Source organism: Polyergus mexicanus, unplaced genomic scaffold (assembly GCF_030449975.1).
Source record: "Polyergus mexicanus isolate NDT 795.1 unplaced genomic scaffold, iyPolMexi1.0 SCAF_21, whole genome shotgun sequence".
NCBI classification, from domain to species: domain Eukaryota; kingdom Metazoa; phylum Arthropoda; class Insecta; order Hymenoptera; family Formicidae; genus Polyergus; species Polyergus mexicanus.
The window spans coordinates 4,742,422-4,758,941 of NW_027223341.1; the positions used below are offsets into that span (position 1 = coordinate 4,742,422).

Sequence of the window (16,520 nt, forward strand, 5' to 3'; positions counted from 1 at the left end):
GAGTACTGAAAACCGTTTAGTAGCGTCGAATGTGATTGGTTCTTACTTTTAAAACCAACGAATCAACGTCAAGTGTTGACAAGACGATAACTGAGCGCTTTCTCTGCTGAACGCGGCCAATGATAGGATGCGATAGGATGCGGATTAAGATAGTGCGAAGAAATTGCTAAATAATGTAGTGATACTTTCGTAATAGTGATATTTAATGTAGTGATATTTTAGTTGAATATTTCTATGAATAAATGCAAATTATCTGTTTATTTTTTATTATAAAATAGCTAAGTATCTTAAGAAGACGTTAAAGCCAAACGGTGTAACATAATTTTCCTGAGTTTTATTTGTTAACTCAATATTTCTTGTCTTTTCATTGCAATGTCTAAACAGGTACGTTTGCAATTCTGCTCACTATATGTTATTTATGTTAAAGCATCTATGTCTGCTTTCTGTTAAAAATATTTAATGCACAATGTTAATATTTGTTGCAATTTGTAGAGGTTATGGAATACAGAATGGAAGAGGCTAAAGAGAAAATCTGATCAGAATCTCAATATCCTTAGCACAGGAAGAATATTTTGAACATATTGCTGAGAAGAGCGCTTATTATGATTTCAACAAAAAGTGTTGTAATAGAGAGCAATAATATGTACATGAAGACCATGATATAGATATTATTTTTTATAATGATCTAATAAGCAACAATGAATATTGTCATTATATGTCCATAAATATTCTAATGATGTTTGCTCTAATATTATGGTTTATTATTATATTATTCATTTATATATTAATATAAACCTTATTTCTGCAGATCATGATCACGAAAGTAATTATGATCAATCCATCACACAAAAAGATATCAAAGAATCACAGTCTTGTCATATGGAAAGCATAGATGCATTACAAATATGTTTTGCACTTACGGATAAAAAAAGAAGCATATATGAAGTAGATAATGCTTCGATTATTACTACTATTAATAATAAAGAACTTCCAAGCAGTTTTGGATGCCACGAGTCACAAAATCAAAATAACATCACTGTTCCTATTAGTAATACATTATACAAGCAAAAAGTAAATGTTAAAGAAATTACTGATCATTGTGAATCTACAAATTCTGATTTCAAATTAATTCAAGATCTTGGAGTGTGGGCTGTTAAAAGAAATATAACGCTTAATGCATTGTCTCATCTTTTGAAAATTTTAAGGAAATATAACCACAAATTGCTTCCTATGTGTGCGCACACACTCTTGAAAACTCCAAGAAGTACAATATTATTAATCAAAGAATTGGAAGGTGGTGGACAATTTTGGTATTATCCCAGTCAGCCAGGTCTGTTCTAACAGATATTGCCAAGTGCTTGCTACAAATTATTGTCAGCAAAAAGGCTACAAATTTGGTACAAGAGTTGTTATTACCGATTAAGCTGGCAGATTGCCGGCAAGAATCAAGTAAAGCTTGCTAACATAACTACACAGCAAATTGGCGGCAGAAACCGAGCAAAGCTTGCTGACATGACTGACATCAGATTGTCGGCAAAAACTGAGCAGGATCTAGAGTGCGCAATTTGATGGAAAATTGGCAGCAAAAACCGAACAAAATCTGCAGCTTATTACAAAGTATTATAAAATAGTTCAGTCGCTTATCGCTATGCGGCGCGTTATTCATTATCTATACCCGTATTCAAATTCTTGTCATGAGTGTATATAAAGCCTACAAAATGCTAATAATATTATAATATATATATTTCTATCAGTTCAATTTTTGACACAATTCTTATACAGGAAATTCAGATATTGAATTGATTTTTTGCAAATTGGACAGATAATTGTTCGATTTTCACTTATTCAAACAATTTCTGTCCAAAAAGATCTTTAATTTTATAAATTAAGTTATTTGAATTTACCTATATATTTTAACATATTAATATATGATTTTATATAATGTCTAATTATCTAATGGTCATTTTATGACCATAACTTATCATCATTTTGTTACTTAGGGTTAAGGCTTTAAATCTATTTAAATATATACTTTTATATGAATGGCCAAAAGCTGCAGAATTTGTTCGGTTTTTGCTGACAATCTGCTATCAGATTGTCTTGCGCAGATCTTGGTCGATTTTTGCCATCAATTTGGCGTCAAATCATGTCAAGCTTTGCTCGGTTTTTGCCGTCAATTTGCTGTCAGGTTATGTCAACAAGCTTTGTCACCAAAACACAAGCTTAATGCGGACACAGATGGCACTGGATTTGTTACCAAGTTTTGAGCGAATTTGATGCCAATTTGGCGACAATTTGTTAACAAATTGCTATCTGGGATGGTATTCTCTCTGGTCTTAAAACTGTATTATCTAAAGAGATTTTGGAAACAATGTCCGATGTAATTGAAATTGACGTGTTTTTTGATGGTTTCTCGCCCTATGATAGTATACGGTGATTTTTATGGCCAATTGCTGGCTGCATAGCTGATAGAAATGAGGTTTTTATTATAGCTATATGGTGCGGAGAAACGAAATGTCCATCAAACCTTGATGCTTACTTAAAAGACTTTATCAATGAAGCTTTAGAAATAATGAATGGTTTCAATATTAAAGATAAATGTTACAAACTAAAAATCAGGAACATAATTGCTGATGCACCTGCTAGAGCATAAAATGTGTCAACCAACATGGCAATAAATTTGCTTGTGAAAGGTGAGTATTATTAAATGAGCACTTTTTCTCTTGAAATGTATGTAAATATAGAATAGTTCATTTTTAACAATCGTTTTTATTTTTATAACTTATTCTGCCTGTAATTAAATAATGTTTATTATCTCTTGGAATTCAAAAACTTTTTTAGCATTCTTTCTGTTATTCAACGTATAAATAAAACTCATTTCGCATAAAATCATAGAACTTCGAAAAAATTTATATAAGAAAAATTAATATTAAAAAGATAACATATTATATTTATATCATTTATATTATTTATATTTATATCATGTTCATTCTGTTCTCTCAAATTATTACCTTGCAAATATAAAGTACACATGTGAGAAAACATAATCTTAATGGTTATTTTAAAACTAATTTGTGTGCAGTTACAATAAAGTTTTGAATACTTTGTATAATATTAATATTTTGTCTTACAGGTGTACTATTAAGGGTGTATGGTTCGGCAACCGAATGACGTATCTTTCTCATGAGGAATCACCTTTACGGACAGATAAATCTATTTGTCAACAAACTCACAAAGAATATCACAAGGGAGTTAGTCCTCTGATTACGAGACTTCACCTTAAACCTTTAACACAATTTCCTTTGGAATCTTTTCATCTGTTATATCTAGGAATTATGAAACGAATTCTTTCAAAGCTGTACTGTGCTAAAGCTAGTAAATACAAACTGCCTCGCGATGTTGTTCTTGAGATAAATAGTTTTTCTAATTTTCTAAAATCTTTCTTTCCATCTGATTTTGCTAGAAGACCACGCAGATTGAGTGATTGGAAATATTACAAAGGTACAGAATTTAGAAGGCTCCTGTTATATGATGGTTTCATAATTTTTAGATTTATGCAGCGAGAAGTTTATAAAAATTTTTTGTTATTTGCCTGTGCTGTTCGAATTCTAGTCGACCCTGTGTTGGTCAAGGATTATGCCATTGATGCAGACAGATTACTCAGGTTATTTATAGAGCACGGTTCTAAAATTTATGGACAAACCTTTGTAGTATACAATGTTCATCATTTAATGCACATAGTTGCGGATTGCCGATTACATGGACATCTTGAAAAATTTAGTGCATTTAAATTTGAAAGTTTTTTGGGACACATGAAGAACTTTTTGCATGCACCAGGAAAGACACTTTCTCAAATAGTTTGCCGTGTGATAGAAAAGGCAGCTATGCTTCATCTTTCTTATTCTACAAAGAATGAATTATCATTTGAAAAACATCATAATATGGGACCAACTCTAAATTGTCGAGGAGAGCAGTATAACAAAATTCAAATGCCAGATAAAAAATTCTCTTTAAGGTCTGCTGATGCATATTGTCTTACAAAAGCCAATGAAGTGCTTAAAATCGAAAATATTATAAAATGTAATGAAGGAAACTATTTGATTGGCAGAAAGTTTAGAGAAAGATCAGATCTCTTTTCTTATCCATTTTCTTCCAGCTGTATAAACATATATATCGTTAGCAACCTTGGATCACTACACAGATGGTGTTTAGATGATATTAAAAAAAAAGTTGTATTGTTACCTCTCCCTAAAAAGGACGCGGAAGATAATTGGATTGTTTCAAAGAATGTCTGTTTTCCAATGCCTCATTCTGAAACATTGTAACTTATCTTTATACAAGAGAGGAATTATTGTTTCTGGCATTGCCGATCAGAATAAAATTATTTTAATGCTTCATTTTCTGTAATTGTTATTATCACTATGTTTCCTTTCCCCATAGAGTAATATTGTCTTGTTCAATACAATTTTACCTCATCTGTAGTATGTGCAGAGATCAAAATATTCATAAATTGATTATTCATTAAAAATCACTTTGCGATAAAGACAGTATATCTTGATTAATCAATCATAATTTTCAGTAGAAACATCCACATGAAATCTACATTGATATTTCGAGGATAAAGTACTTCGATGTAGTGATGAAAAAAGAATGTTGCATCCATGTGAATAATTCGTGGATAAATCTGCATCCACGTAGTCCACGTAAATTATATGGATTCGACGTGGATATGACGTAGCTGTTTTACTGGGGTCAATGATGGTAACTTAACAATTTACGTCAATTATCATATATATTTAGAAAGAAATAGAAGTTTGAATTTTTTCTGGTTTATGTCACAATCTTACTTATATATACCATATATTTAATTTAGTTAATCTTCTCAATATAATACTATGTGTTTAATATACATTGTTAAACATTGTTTACAAATGCTTCTTGTGATGAGCGAGCGAGTAAGAAAGGCGGAAGAAAACATGCGTAGTCGATCGTCACAGTAGCGAAAATACGACATGCTCTAGAAAGCTCTAGAAAGCACGCGAAAGATCGAAGCGCAGGCGCCAAGCACGAACCGGTGATGTACGCGGGATTCCCGCACACTTTTACAAAGACCGCCGTGAAATAAAGTCAGTCAGTTGCTCGCACAATACTTCGTTCTCGATTATTCATCCTCGATCAGAATCACGCTTCCATATAAAGCCCACAATATACATTAAAAAATTCTATATTCATATATACTATATTAGATTGCCTTTTATGTTGCAATATTATTTTATTTTATAGATCATATACGACAGCAGCAACAAATAGTGCAGTAGTTATTTGGAATTTAAATAAACAATCTTGATCAAAACAGGAGCATGTATTTATAGATTATAAAAGAACTGTGATTAAAGTGAGCTTTCATATGACAGAACCTATATGGTTGATATCTGGTTCATAAGATGGTACTATGAAATGTTTTGATTTACGAATAAAAGAAGCCATTAAAACCTTTTATAGATAAATTATGTTATAATATATATAGATAAAGCTCTCTTGTAATTGTTAAAGATAATAGCAAAACAATTTTTCAGGTATTTTAAAATTTTGTATATTTAATATATTTAGTAATACAGAATCGATAAGAGATGTTCAATTTTGTCCACAACAACCGCATACTTTTGCTGCTGTATTCGAAAATGAACATATACAGCAATGGGATATGAGAAAGCCGCATCGTTATTTTCAACATTTTACCGCACACAGTGTTACGACTTGTGCCGTATTTCCGGAAGATGAGGAATAAAAGATTCTAGCGCACGTGGGTTCGACTGTGAGATCACTTTATTGAGAGAGAATGGCCGGGGGCCGGCACCTTCAGGGTTACCAACATTAAAACTTGCATTGCTGCTAACTTGAGAACAATATATGGTAGCCTCGCGTGATAGGGCTAAGCGCAGGTGCAATGAGAGCGGGAAATCCAACACACAGTGGTTTGATATTTGCTTATGATTGGCACCCTGAAGCCACTTGGCTCGCTATTGCATCTGAAGATAAAAATATTAAGATACATACATTATTTTATATATAGATTTTTATGAAACATTGATCGTATATTTATATTCTTTATATGAACTCTTTAGGTTTGAGATCTGTCAGGTAAACCAAGTTACGATTATGCCATACATACTATTGCATTAGTGGGACGCATTAAATGGAGACCACAGAAAAAAATATCACATAGCAAGTTGTGCTCTAGTGGTTGATTGTAATATAAATGTATGGGATATTGGCAGACCATATATCCCATTTACAAGTTTCAATGAACATAAAGATGTTCCCACAAATGTTGCATGGAGAGGCAATCCACAATCATTTCTATCGACAGATTACAGAGTAAAAAAAATTTAATTTAATTAACTTTATTTTACATGAATAAATATTCGTTGCTAGATTGTATAAAAAAGGATGAGAAAAAAAATGCCAGAGACAAGAATTGAACCCGGGTCTGATGCGTGGTAGTCACCCATTTTAATAGTCACCCAATGTCCGAGCTTCTCGATAATCGACCTAACGGAGCTGTATATAAGAAAATATATTATTTAAATATTATTAAAATCAAATTTTTTGGGACATGGCTGAGCATTGCGCCCTTCGTTTGCTCAAGTATTTTTCTAATAGAGTACTACACTATATAATAGATATATAAAAGATATATACTATATATATGTTACGTGTTAGCTACTAGTTACCAGCGTGTTACCCATATGTCAGAATTTTTATACAGCGCCTCACGTTGCAAATCAATGAACTATGAGGCGTGAAAAGTGACGTTTTGGCAGCCCAAATTATTCTTGCATGCCATTTCGTAATTATTCACTTTATGCTAATGCTGTGATGTGTAACGTATTTGTGAAACTTATAAAATTGTCCAAAAACTAAGCTTAGCAAGTTAAGTATTATGTAAAAAGAACATTTTCCACTTCTTTCGATAGCTGTCAAACTACATGTTTTCCCGTATGACTAGGCTTACTTTGACATTCATTTTACAGTTATTTATTAATTGTCAAAGAAAAAGCTTAGTTTTCGGACAATTTTACGAATATACTAAAGCGATCTGTAGTCTTGTTTCTTTAAAATATCTTTTTATTTAAAAATGGCACGCAAGAATTCTCAGTGTGTCATATTTCTCGCTTCTGACGTCATCATTCCAATATGGTCGCGGCGACTACTCAGGAGCCTTAAATTTATTTTAATTTCCTGTGTCATTAGAACATCCTAGTGAAAATAGACATACAAACATTCTAATGTAAGTAGACATTATGCGTATGGAGGATGATGAATGGACTATTTTAACATAATTATAATATGAAAGGATAAATTATTTAAAACCACCTTATCTGTGTTGTTTTATTTATTAATAGTAGTAGATATATCGTCATTATAAATATTGTAACATTATAAATAATATATATACACAATAGCGCCGTTTTTCTAGTTGTTACATTTCATTTTTATTATTATAAAGACGCATACACACACACACACACACACACACACACACACACACACACACACACACACACATACACACACACACATGCTTGCTTATATTGGAATTAACATATTAACAATATTAGAATATTCAAATACTGCTAATAGCAGGTACATATTAATTCTGAAAAAAATTGTGACACAAATTTCATTTATAAATATCTTTATAGTTTGGAAAACGTGTGTATTACAAAGGGAAATAATAAAAAAAACAAAATTATCAAATTTTTTTGCATCCCATGCTACATGTGACATATAAAACATTTTATGCTATCAATAAAAAGAAAAAGGCTTCGCAATTAGAAACAATACATCTATACACACATGTAACAATATTGAGGAAAATCATCAATAGGCAAAAATTAATGTTCTGAACAAAAATATTTAGATATATGTATATATGCATATATTCTATTTTGAACAAAATATATATTTTTAAATGTAACTATAAAAGATAAATATCTATAAAGATATTTTTGTAGACGAGTCTCAACAGCTTACAGACATAGCTATATTGTTTATGTATGATGCAACTATTGCTGGTAGATGTTTAATGTTATCTTTGGCCAACATAGTGAGCAAAATTATTAAAATTAATTAAACTAATACATAAAATAATAACGATATTCTATAATCGCCAGTAAATTAAAAATATTTGTTGGTTCTTTAAAGAGATTATTAATTTCTGTCCATTTGTTGGTGAGTGACCTAACGTACGCAACATAATGTCCAATACCATTAATAATAGTAGAAGCTATAAATTGAATTACGCCACACAAAACATAAGATTTGTCTTGTACTCTTATTATAGTTGGAATATCATTTAAATTAGTGTTCGGAAAAGTCTTATCAGGAAAATGAATCGATGGTTCGTAAAAATGTTCAATATTTAAACATAAATAATCACGAATTTGGATAATTTTACTGGCGGAGTTTTTCTGACAGCTTTGACAGTAGCTAATTTTTGCGCGTATTAACTCATCTACACTCTCATTCAAATGTCGTATATCTTTTTCCCATATTATTTTCGCGCTTAAATTTAAAACTGGTATTTTCTGTGAATCAACTGCACAACATTGAGAATTTTGACACCTTATTGTTTCAATATTTATATCGTATGTACTCATTAGTTTACTAAATAAATCGCAAACATTGTATTCACAAGTTATATTGTTACTAACAGACGGATATAATGAATATAACAATGTTGCTCTTAATCTGTAAAACGATGCTGTAGCTCCGTGTTCAATATAATTACGTACACATGTAAAAAAACAAATAGTTTCTTTTCTTATTTATGAAGTGACAAAAGTCTCAAAGTTCCTGGAGTTGCAACAAGCAGCAGATACAATTTCAGTGATTGAATCGAACGGACAAAAAGATAAATTTTATTATTAATCATACGTGGAGGTAACCTATTACCATTTTTAATAAAATCTCTTTTAAACTTTTTTTGAGCAGGTTTTTGGTGGATTACCTTTATATTAGGACATGGAGTAACATACATTCCGCGTTTGTTCAATAAATTCTTGTCATTTTCAGAATTTTGATTTACTTTAATTATCGGTTCAAATACTTTTTTTTCAACGTCCAACACAATGGAAAAATCGTTTTCTGAATTTTTTTGGATAATCCACCATACCTTTCGGAGTAGAATGAACAATATCTTTTGAATTAACAGCTTCTAATTGATTATACTCATCAGTATTAAAACTAAGAATAGAAAAATTATCTTTTTCATTTTCATTAGAAAAATCACATTCACTACTTTATTTTATTTTATTTTATTTTCATTTTCATTAGAAAAATCACATTCACTACTTTATTTTTCCAATTTTCTTTCGTTTGTAAAATTAATTGTTTCTCCTTCTGTAGCTTTTCCTCACGATTTTGTTTAATAATAACTTTGTTTTTCTTTAATGCATCATAAGCTGCTCTTCCTTCGATAACTTTGGTATTAATTGTTCATACGTGTTTTATAAAAAATTTATCAAATCGACACAGTTGACGTTCTTCTAAGAGATTTTCCTTAAGAAAACAAAAATAATTTTCGGATCGAGCAGATGTTGCGACAGTATTTTTTGAATTAAAATAGTTTAACATAACATTAGTCCACAATGGAAATTGTTTAAATAAACGTTTCAAATCATTGATAATTTCCGGAAAATAATACATGTTCATATCATTAAAATTAATTGACATATTTGAATTTTGCTCTGAATATGTTTGCTCTACTATTTGATCAATATAAAGCGAAAGATTATCAGCGTTGTAGTTATAATTATGATCTACTGTCACAGCGGAAAATACATCAATTCTATCATTACAAGAAATGTGTTTTGTACAATTATTGCCATTTTCACAAACATTAGACTGTCTTATCTGTTTATAATCAACGGAATCATCAAATTTGAAAGTTTCAATCCTTTTCAAAATCCACTGAATTTCTGCAAAACATTGACTCTCGTTTTGACTGACGATCAAAACTGATTTCATAGATTTTTCTAAATCTTGAAACTTTTCAATTGTAGTCATAAATCCTATACATCGTAAATAAAAATCTTTTATTACTGGTTTTTCACGAGATAAACATTTCAGTCTAGCAACACAATGTATCAAATGTGCAATATCAATTCGAACGAATGGCCGTGGTACAAATTGAGTTTTTCCAATTAAAAAATCATAACAAATTGACAAATACTTTTTATAAAATATTCCATTAGTTGCTAAAGTAATCGTATTTTGAAGTGTAATTGACATATCAGTGACTACTTCTAAAGGAACATGTGCGCCAGATGAAATCCATTCTCGTAACCAGAATTCAACGATTCGAGTATCTTGTCGTTCCGAGAGAAGTTAACCAGATGGTATTATAATGTTTTGAACATGAGTAATTATTTGATATAAAAAAATTTGATTACTAGAATTATTTTCCGAACGTGTTATTTTATGGACAACACTCCCTGTCGCATCAATAGAAACAGTTGAACCAAGTTTTATTACATCATTATAAACGTCAATTTGTTCCGGTGTCCAATACATAAAAAAAATTTATCAAAGCCTGTTTGTTTAATAGCACGACTAAATTCAACGTCACTTTTTAAATGTTCAAGCGATTACCATACAGTACCTTTAACACCGAATTCTTCATTTTTAGCATCGAAACGCACTCCATTAATAACATTGTTATTTGATACCAAAGGACCAATTTGATCGGCATATTTATGATATTTTCTAATTGATTCACTTCTAAATACATTGGCTTTTTTATGTTTCATATGCTTTTTAAACGACGTTTTTCGAATTCCGGACATATCTTTTTTTGGAGTTTAATAAATCTTCAGTATTTAAGGTAACGAATTCGAGCGATACATCATCATCATTAGTAAACTGAAAAAATCCTTGCCCATAAATTTGAGCTTTACAATTGTGATCACTGCAAAATCCATTTATTTTTACAATATAATCTGTAGCATAACAGTTCGCGTGTATTACTTTCTGGTTCTTGAAAGAATACGCATATGGTAATTTTTATTGTAGAAAAATTAATTCAGACAAAATATGTGTCCAACCATTCTTCAAAGAATAATAAATTTCTCGCCTATTATTGACTTTTTCTTCTGGTTTGATATTTAACCATTGTCCTTTTGATAAAACAATTTTGAATTGAATTTTTCTATCATTACATGGATGTTGCGTCTATTCAAAACTATCGAAGCTACTACTATTACTATCATTACAGAAGTCAGAAATATCAATGTCATCAGTTTCACTCAGAATTATACTTTCTTCAGTAAAGTTATTGAAATTAATCACATTCTTCATCTTTTTATATGTTTCGAAAACGTTATGCCAATTTTGATGGACATAAAAGTATAAATTAAAAGGTTTCATTTGATTGTCCCATGTTGCACATATCTTTCCACACTGAATTAAATTTAGATTTCAATTTGCCGGTTTGATCGTCACAAATTTCAAAATATTTTAAAGTTTTTATAATTTCAAAATTAGATATTGCAGCACAAGGACTCATTGTTATAAAGAAAATTATAAAAAACGTCTTGCAATGTGATATGAAATTTGCAGTGATCATCCTATCGTTACTTTTCTACTATAATTTCAAGATATCGCTGGTAGAAGCAAAATGAAAACACATGACTTAATTGTCAGAATAATCTACATTATTGATTTATCAATTTAATTTGAATCGTCAACCGTGCCGAAATGATAAATTTTTTATAATGCTAAAAAACTTACTTTATTTCATTGTCAAGTTGAACAAAGTAATGTCCCAATAGCGGAATTCTGTTTCAAAGTGAATCTATGCGTTACACTTGAAACCACACAAAAAGTATCATCATTTGTCACAAGTGTTTTCCTATAAAGAAATAACAATTTTATTCATTATTCTGACAAGAATTTATCTTATGATTGTGATAATATATTTTGCATCATAATAACTGACCTCATTATACTAGTCAGTTGTCTTGCGATAGCCGCCGATTCATATTTTACTTTACAAGCATATGTGACTTCACTCTTTAAACCTAACGCAACATTACGGACTTGCTTTGCGGGCTGGTCTTACCGCATCGTCAAAAATATGATACAAAGTGCAATCCTAAAATAATGAAAATAGAAATAATAACTGCATTGTGCATTGCAGTTGCGATCAAAAAATGATTAATAATAAAATAAATTGTAATAAAAAAATGATAGTAACAAATAATTGTTATAAAAAAATAATTAATAACATTACTCTGTAATCTGTCGATAGAAATGATTGTGGATTGCCTCTCCATGCAACATTTGTGGGAACATCTTTATGTTCATTGAAACTTGTAAATGGGATATATGGTCTGCCAATATCCCATACATTTATATTACAATCAACCACTAGAGCACAACTTGTGCTATGTGATATTTTTTTCTGTGGTCTCCATTTAATGCGTCCCACTAATGCAATAGTATGTATGGCATAATCGTAACTTGGTTTACCTGACAGATCTCAAACCTAAAGAGTTCATATAAAGAATATAAATATACGATCAATGTTTCATAAAAATCTATATATAAAATAATGTATATATCTTAATATTTTTATCTCCAGATGCAGTAGCGAGCCAAGTGGCTTCAGGGTGTCAATCACAAGCAAATATCAAACCACTATGTGCGGTAAAATGTTGAAAATAACGGCTTTCTCATATCCCATTGCTGTATATGTTCATTTTCGAATACAGCAGCAAAAGTATGCGGTTGTTGTGGACAAAATTGAACATCTCTTATCGATTCTGTATTACTAAATATATTAAATATACAAAATTTTAAAATACTAGAAAAATTGTTTTGCCATTATCTTTAACAATTACAAGAGAGCTTTATCTATATATATTATAACATAATTTATCTATAAAAGGTTTTAATGGCTTCTTTTATTCGTAAATCAAAACATTTCATAGTACCATCTTATGAACCAGATATCAACCACATAGGTTCTGTCATATGAAAGCTCACTTTATTCACAGTTCTTTTATAATCTATAAATACATGCTCCTGTTTTGATCAAGATTGTTTATTTAAATTCCAAATAACTACTGCACTATTTGTTGCTGCTGTCGTATATGATCTATAAAATAAAATAATATTGCAACATAAAAGGCAATCTAATATAGTATATATGAATATAGAATTTTTTAATGTATGTTATGGGCTTTATATGGAAGCGTGATTCTGATCGGGAGAGGCTCACTTGCGCACAGTACAATTAGACACGTTGCAATCGCACACTGTGATATTAGACACATAAAGTTGCGCGTCGTTCGATTGGACACATTTCAATTGCGCACGGTTCGTTTAGACACGTGTTATTTGCGCACCGTTCAATTGGACACGTTGCTTTTGGACACAACACATATTTTTGTATAATTTAAAATGCATACACACGCATGTATGCATGTATAATTTTGAAATATTTTGACATTTATTATTAATTTTATTTGGTAAATAAATGTTTATTACTGTTCGTTTACACACAGTTCGTTTGCACACAGTTCTTTTGCGCACAGTTCTTTTGCGCACATTTCTTTCGCGCACGTTTCTTTCGCGCACAGTTCTTTCGCGCACATTTCTTTCGCGCACATTTCTTTTGCGCACAGTTCTTTCGCGCACATTTTTTTTGCGCACATTTCTTTTACGCACATTTCTTTTGCGCACATTTCGATCAAGCGTATCGCATCTGAATATTCATACATTCTGACTGTTGATATATTTAAGAAAAGGCTGTTACAACTGTGATTTCTTGCTGTCAGATTTGCTGTAATCGGTAATAATTAGAAAAAGAAGATGAAAAAGCTTATAATTATAAACATATTTCTACTTTTTATATGGTACGTGCTGTCCATAAATAATAATTAATAATTTTATTATACCATTTTGTATCTTTGCCTTGGACATAATTATTATGACAGATTTCCTAACCACTCGTAATGACACAGCGTAATAATTAATTTTTTATTTTTAAAGAGTCAAACTTGACTGTAAATTCTCCAAATCTTTTTTTCCGGTCGGTGTCATTGCACACGTAACAGACACAACGTAATGTAATCAGGAAGTAAGAAAATATATCAGTTAAATATAAAGTTAAATTAATTGTAATTTTCATCTGAGATAAATTCTTCTTTGAGCTTCAATTAGATACATCACAATTTCAGTAAGTATTGTGTATTCAAATACTTCGAAATAAGACAAGAATGCAGTTTAATGATATTCCTAGCAATAGTCCAAGAAGTAATAGATCTTTCTTATTTTCAGTGATGAATCATATCTTTGTTATAGATAGCATATCATGGTATTTTGTGCAATATCTCCATCAGTTCCATAAAAGAATTCTGTGTATGAAATTCTAATATATTATGCTATTTATTAACATTTTTTAACGCCTATTTCAGATATAAGAGAACTGTAGCGGGATTCTGTAACTCCTTAACGACGAAAATCGCTATCGTTAACTATCGATATCGATGATTATCGCAAAAGGTTATTCTCTAACTAGCAGTTATCGACAACTCTCGATAACTTGAATCGTTGAATTCCGAAAATTGTCGATGCGGTTGCGATCGATACCGGAGGTCTCGCTAAGCCGTTAACGATAATCTGTGTAATCGGTAATACGTTGATGTATGTAATGTATGCATGTATGTGTAATATATGTGACATGTGACATAGTGAATTAGAAAAGTTGCTGGATAAAATATAGCTATTACGGTAATAATACGGATTGAAAGTAAGTACAAGTTTTTCTGTTCCTTGAATCTTTAACTTTTGTCTAATAGTTTCCCATAAAATAATTTCTTAACTTTTCGTTTTAAGATGGCTCTTGGCTATCTTAAAACGAAAAGCTATCTTGCCTTAGATTTAATGAGAACGGAAGATCGTGTTCAACGCCTTAAACGAAGGACACAACGACAATTGTTGCGAGCAACAGAAGATCCATTTGATTTGACGAACAACGAATTTAGGGAGCTGTACCGCCTAATACCGGACTTAATTTTCGATCTCATCGATGCATTAGAACCTCGATTGCAGCGAACAAGGATCACTGGACTGTCTACAGAAAAGAAAGTAATACAAATTATAACACCATATATTTTACAATACAATGTATTATATATTTTTGTTTTCTTGGGAGTTTTTATTTTTATTATTTTTTAATTTTAATTTGAGTTTGTTGATGGTATTCATATAAATTTCATATATTATATGTATTATCGGCAGTGAGATTTTATGCAACTGGCTGCTTTCAACGTCCTGTGGGTGAGCAATGGGGCATTTGCATGAGCCAGACATCTATCAGCAGATGTATACACAAAGTGACAGATGCGATCAACGATTTAATACAGTGCTCGGATTTAGTTGCACATTTCGGCCCGATTCCGTGGCTCACGCCTATTGCCCCCCACTAACCGCTCGTACGTTAGCGACGAGACGCCAGATATGCGTAACTAAGGACTGCGTCTCAGGAGCGTCCGTATATAAGAATGCCCAAATATAATAATAAAACAATACTTCTCTATAATTAAAAGTTTTTCTTCAATATTTTATATCAATGAAATATAAAATATTGAAGAAAACTTTTAGAATTTTGATAATTTTCGCATTTAAAAAGATATGGTCTTATTTATTATATTTGGGCATTCTTACATATGAACGCTCCTGAGACAAAGCGTCGCGCTCCTTAGTTACGCGTATCTGCCGTCTCGTCGCTAACGCACGAACGGTGAGTGAGGGGCAATAGGCGTGAGCCACGGAATCGGGCCGAAATGTGCAACTAAATCCGAGCACTGATTTAATATTTAGACAATGGGTACAATTTCCTATGACTCTAGGAGCCAGGCAGCTAGCGAGAATGCAATTTCAAAATGCACGTCATTCATTTGAAGGAGGTATAGGAGCAATTGACTGCACTCACGTAGCTATTCTTGCTCTCAAAAAGCATGAAGAAGCCTACGTTAATCATCATGGATATCATTCATTAAATGTGCAAATGGTAAATATTTAAATCATTGATTGGTACAGCGTGTTTTATGTATTAATAACTAATTACAATGTTTGATCCCTTAGATATGTGACAAGAATTTAAAAGTACTAAATGTTAATGCAAGATATCCCGGAGCACGGCACGATGCATATACAATATATGGAGTGCTTCTGCTGCACGACGAGTTATGGAACGCGCATACAATCGTGAACGGCGAACATATCTCATTGGTAATTATTATCTTAATTTTTTATGTTAGAAATTACTGTAGAAAGCCTTTATTGTCGATTTATGGCACATAATACATCATGTATTTTACACATCGTTCGTTTCAGTACATGAATTCTTAAATTCCTTGTATTGAATCTAAATTGTATTAAAGAGCTTTAAATATTTTGTTTATATAGGTGATTCAGATTATCCATTGGAGCCATGGCTATTAACTCCT

General features: G+C 31.2%; 2 protein-coding genes and 1 long non-coding RNA gene across 4 annotated transcripts; 2 read left to right on the plus strand and 1 right to left on the minus strand.

Moving 5' to 3' along the window:
* Positions 1–2,025: 2,025 nt before the first annotated feature.
* On the plus strand, positions 2,026–5,220 carry LOC138942065 (uncharacterized). 2 transcript variants are annotated; one of them, XR_011448244.1, is made up of 3 exons: positions 2,026–2,693; positions 3,134–4,761; positions 4,874–5,220. XR_011448244.1 is itself a non-coding variant. In XM_070312095.1 (3 exons), exons 2-3 carry the CDS (start codon positions 3,168–3,170, stop codon positions 4,323–4,325), a joined length of 1,047 nt encoding a protein of 348 aa, XP_070168196.1. In that variant the 5' UTR covers positions 2,026–2,693; positions 3,134–3,167; the 3' UTR covers positions 4,326–4,465. The 2 variants fall into 2 exon arrangements, 1 of the variants encoding a protein (XP_070168196.1); XM_070312095.1 differs by lacking the exon at positions 4,874–5,220 and having other exon boundaries at positions 3,134–3,501; positions 3,613–4,465.
* A 6,541-nt stretch (positions 5,221–11,761) lies between these two features.
* On the minus strand, positions 11,762–12,605 carry LOC138942070 (uncharacterized). The gene is made up of 3 exons (XR_011448246.1): positions 12,296–12,605; positions 12,002–12,157; positions 11,762–11,914 (listed from the first exon to the last, which is right to left on the minus strand). It is a non-coding gene; the product is annotated as an uncharacterized lncRNA (long non-coding RNA).
* A 2,496-nt stretch (positions 12,606–15,101) lies between these two features.
* Positions 15,102–16,520, plus strand: LOC138942055 (putative nuclease HARBI1; the record flags this gene model as incomplete). Its single annotated transcript, XM_070312087.1, is given in 6 exon segments — positions 15,102–15,156; positions 15,310–15,433; positions 15,892–16,081; positions 16,156–16,224; positions 16,227–16,302; positions 16,480–16,520. Coding segments are annotated over 6 exon segments (501 nt in total), but the record flags the coding sequence as incomplete, so codon positions are not given.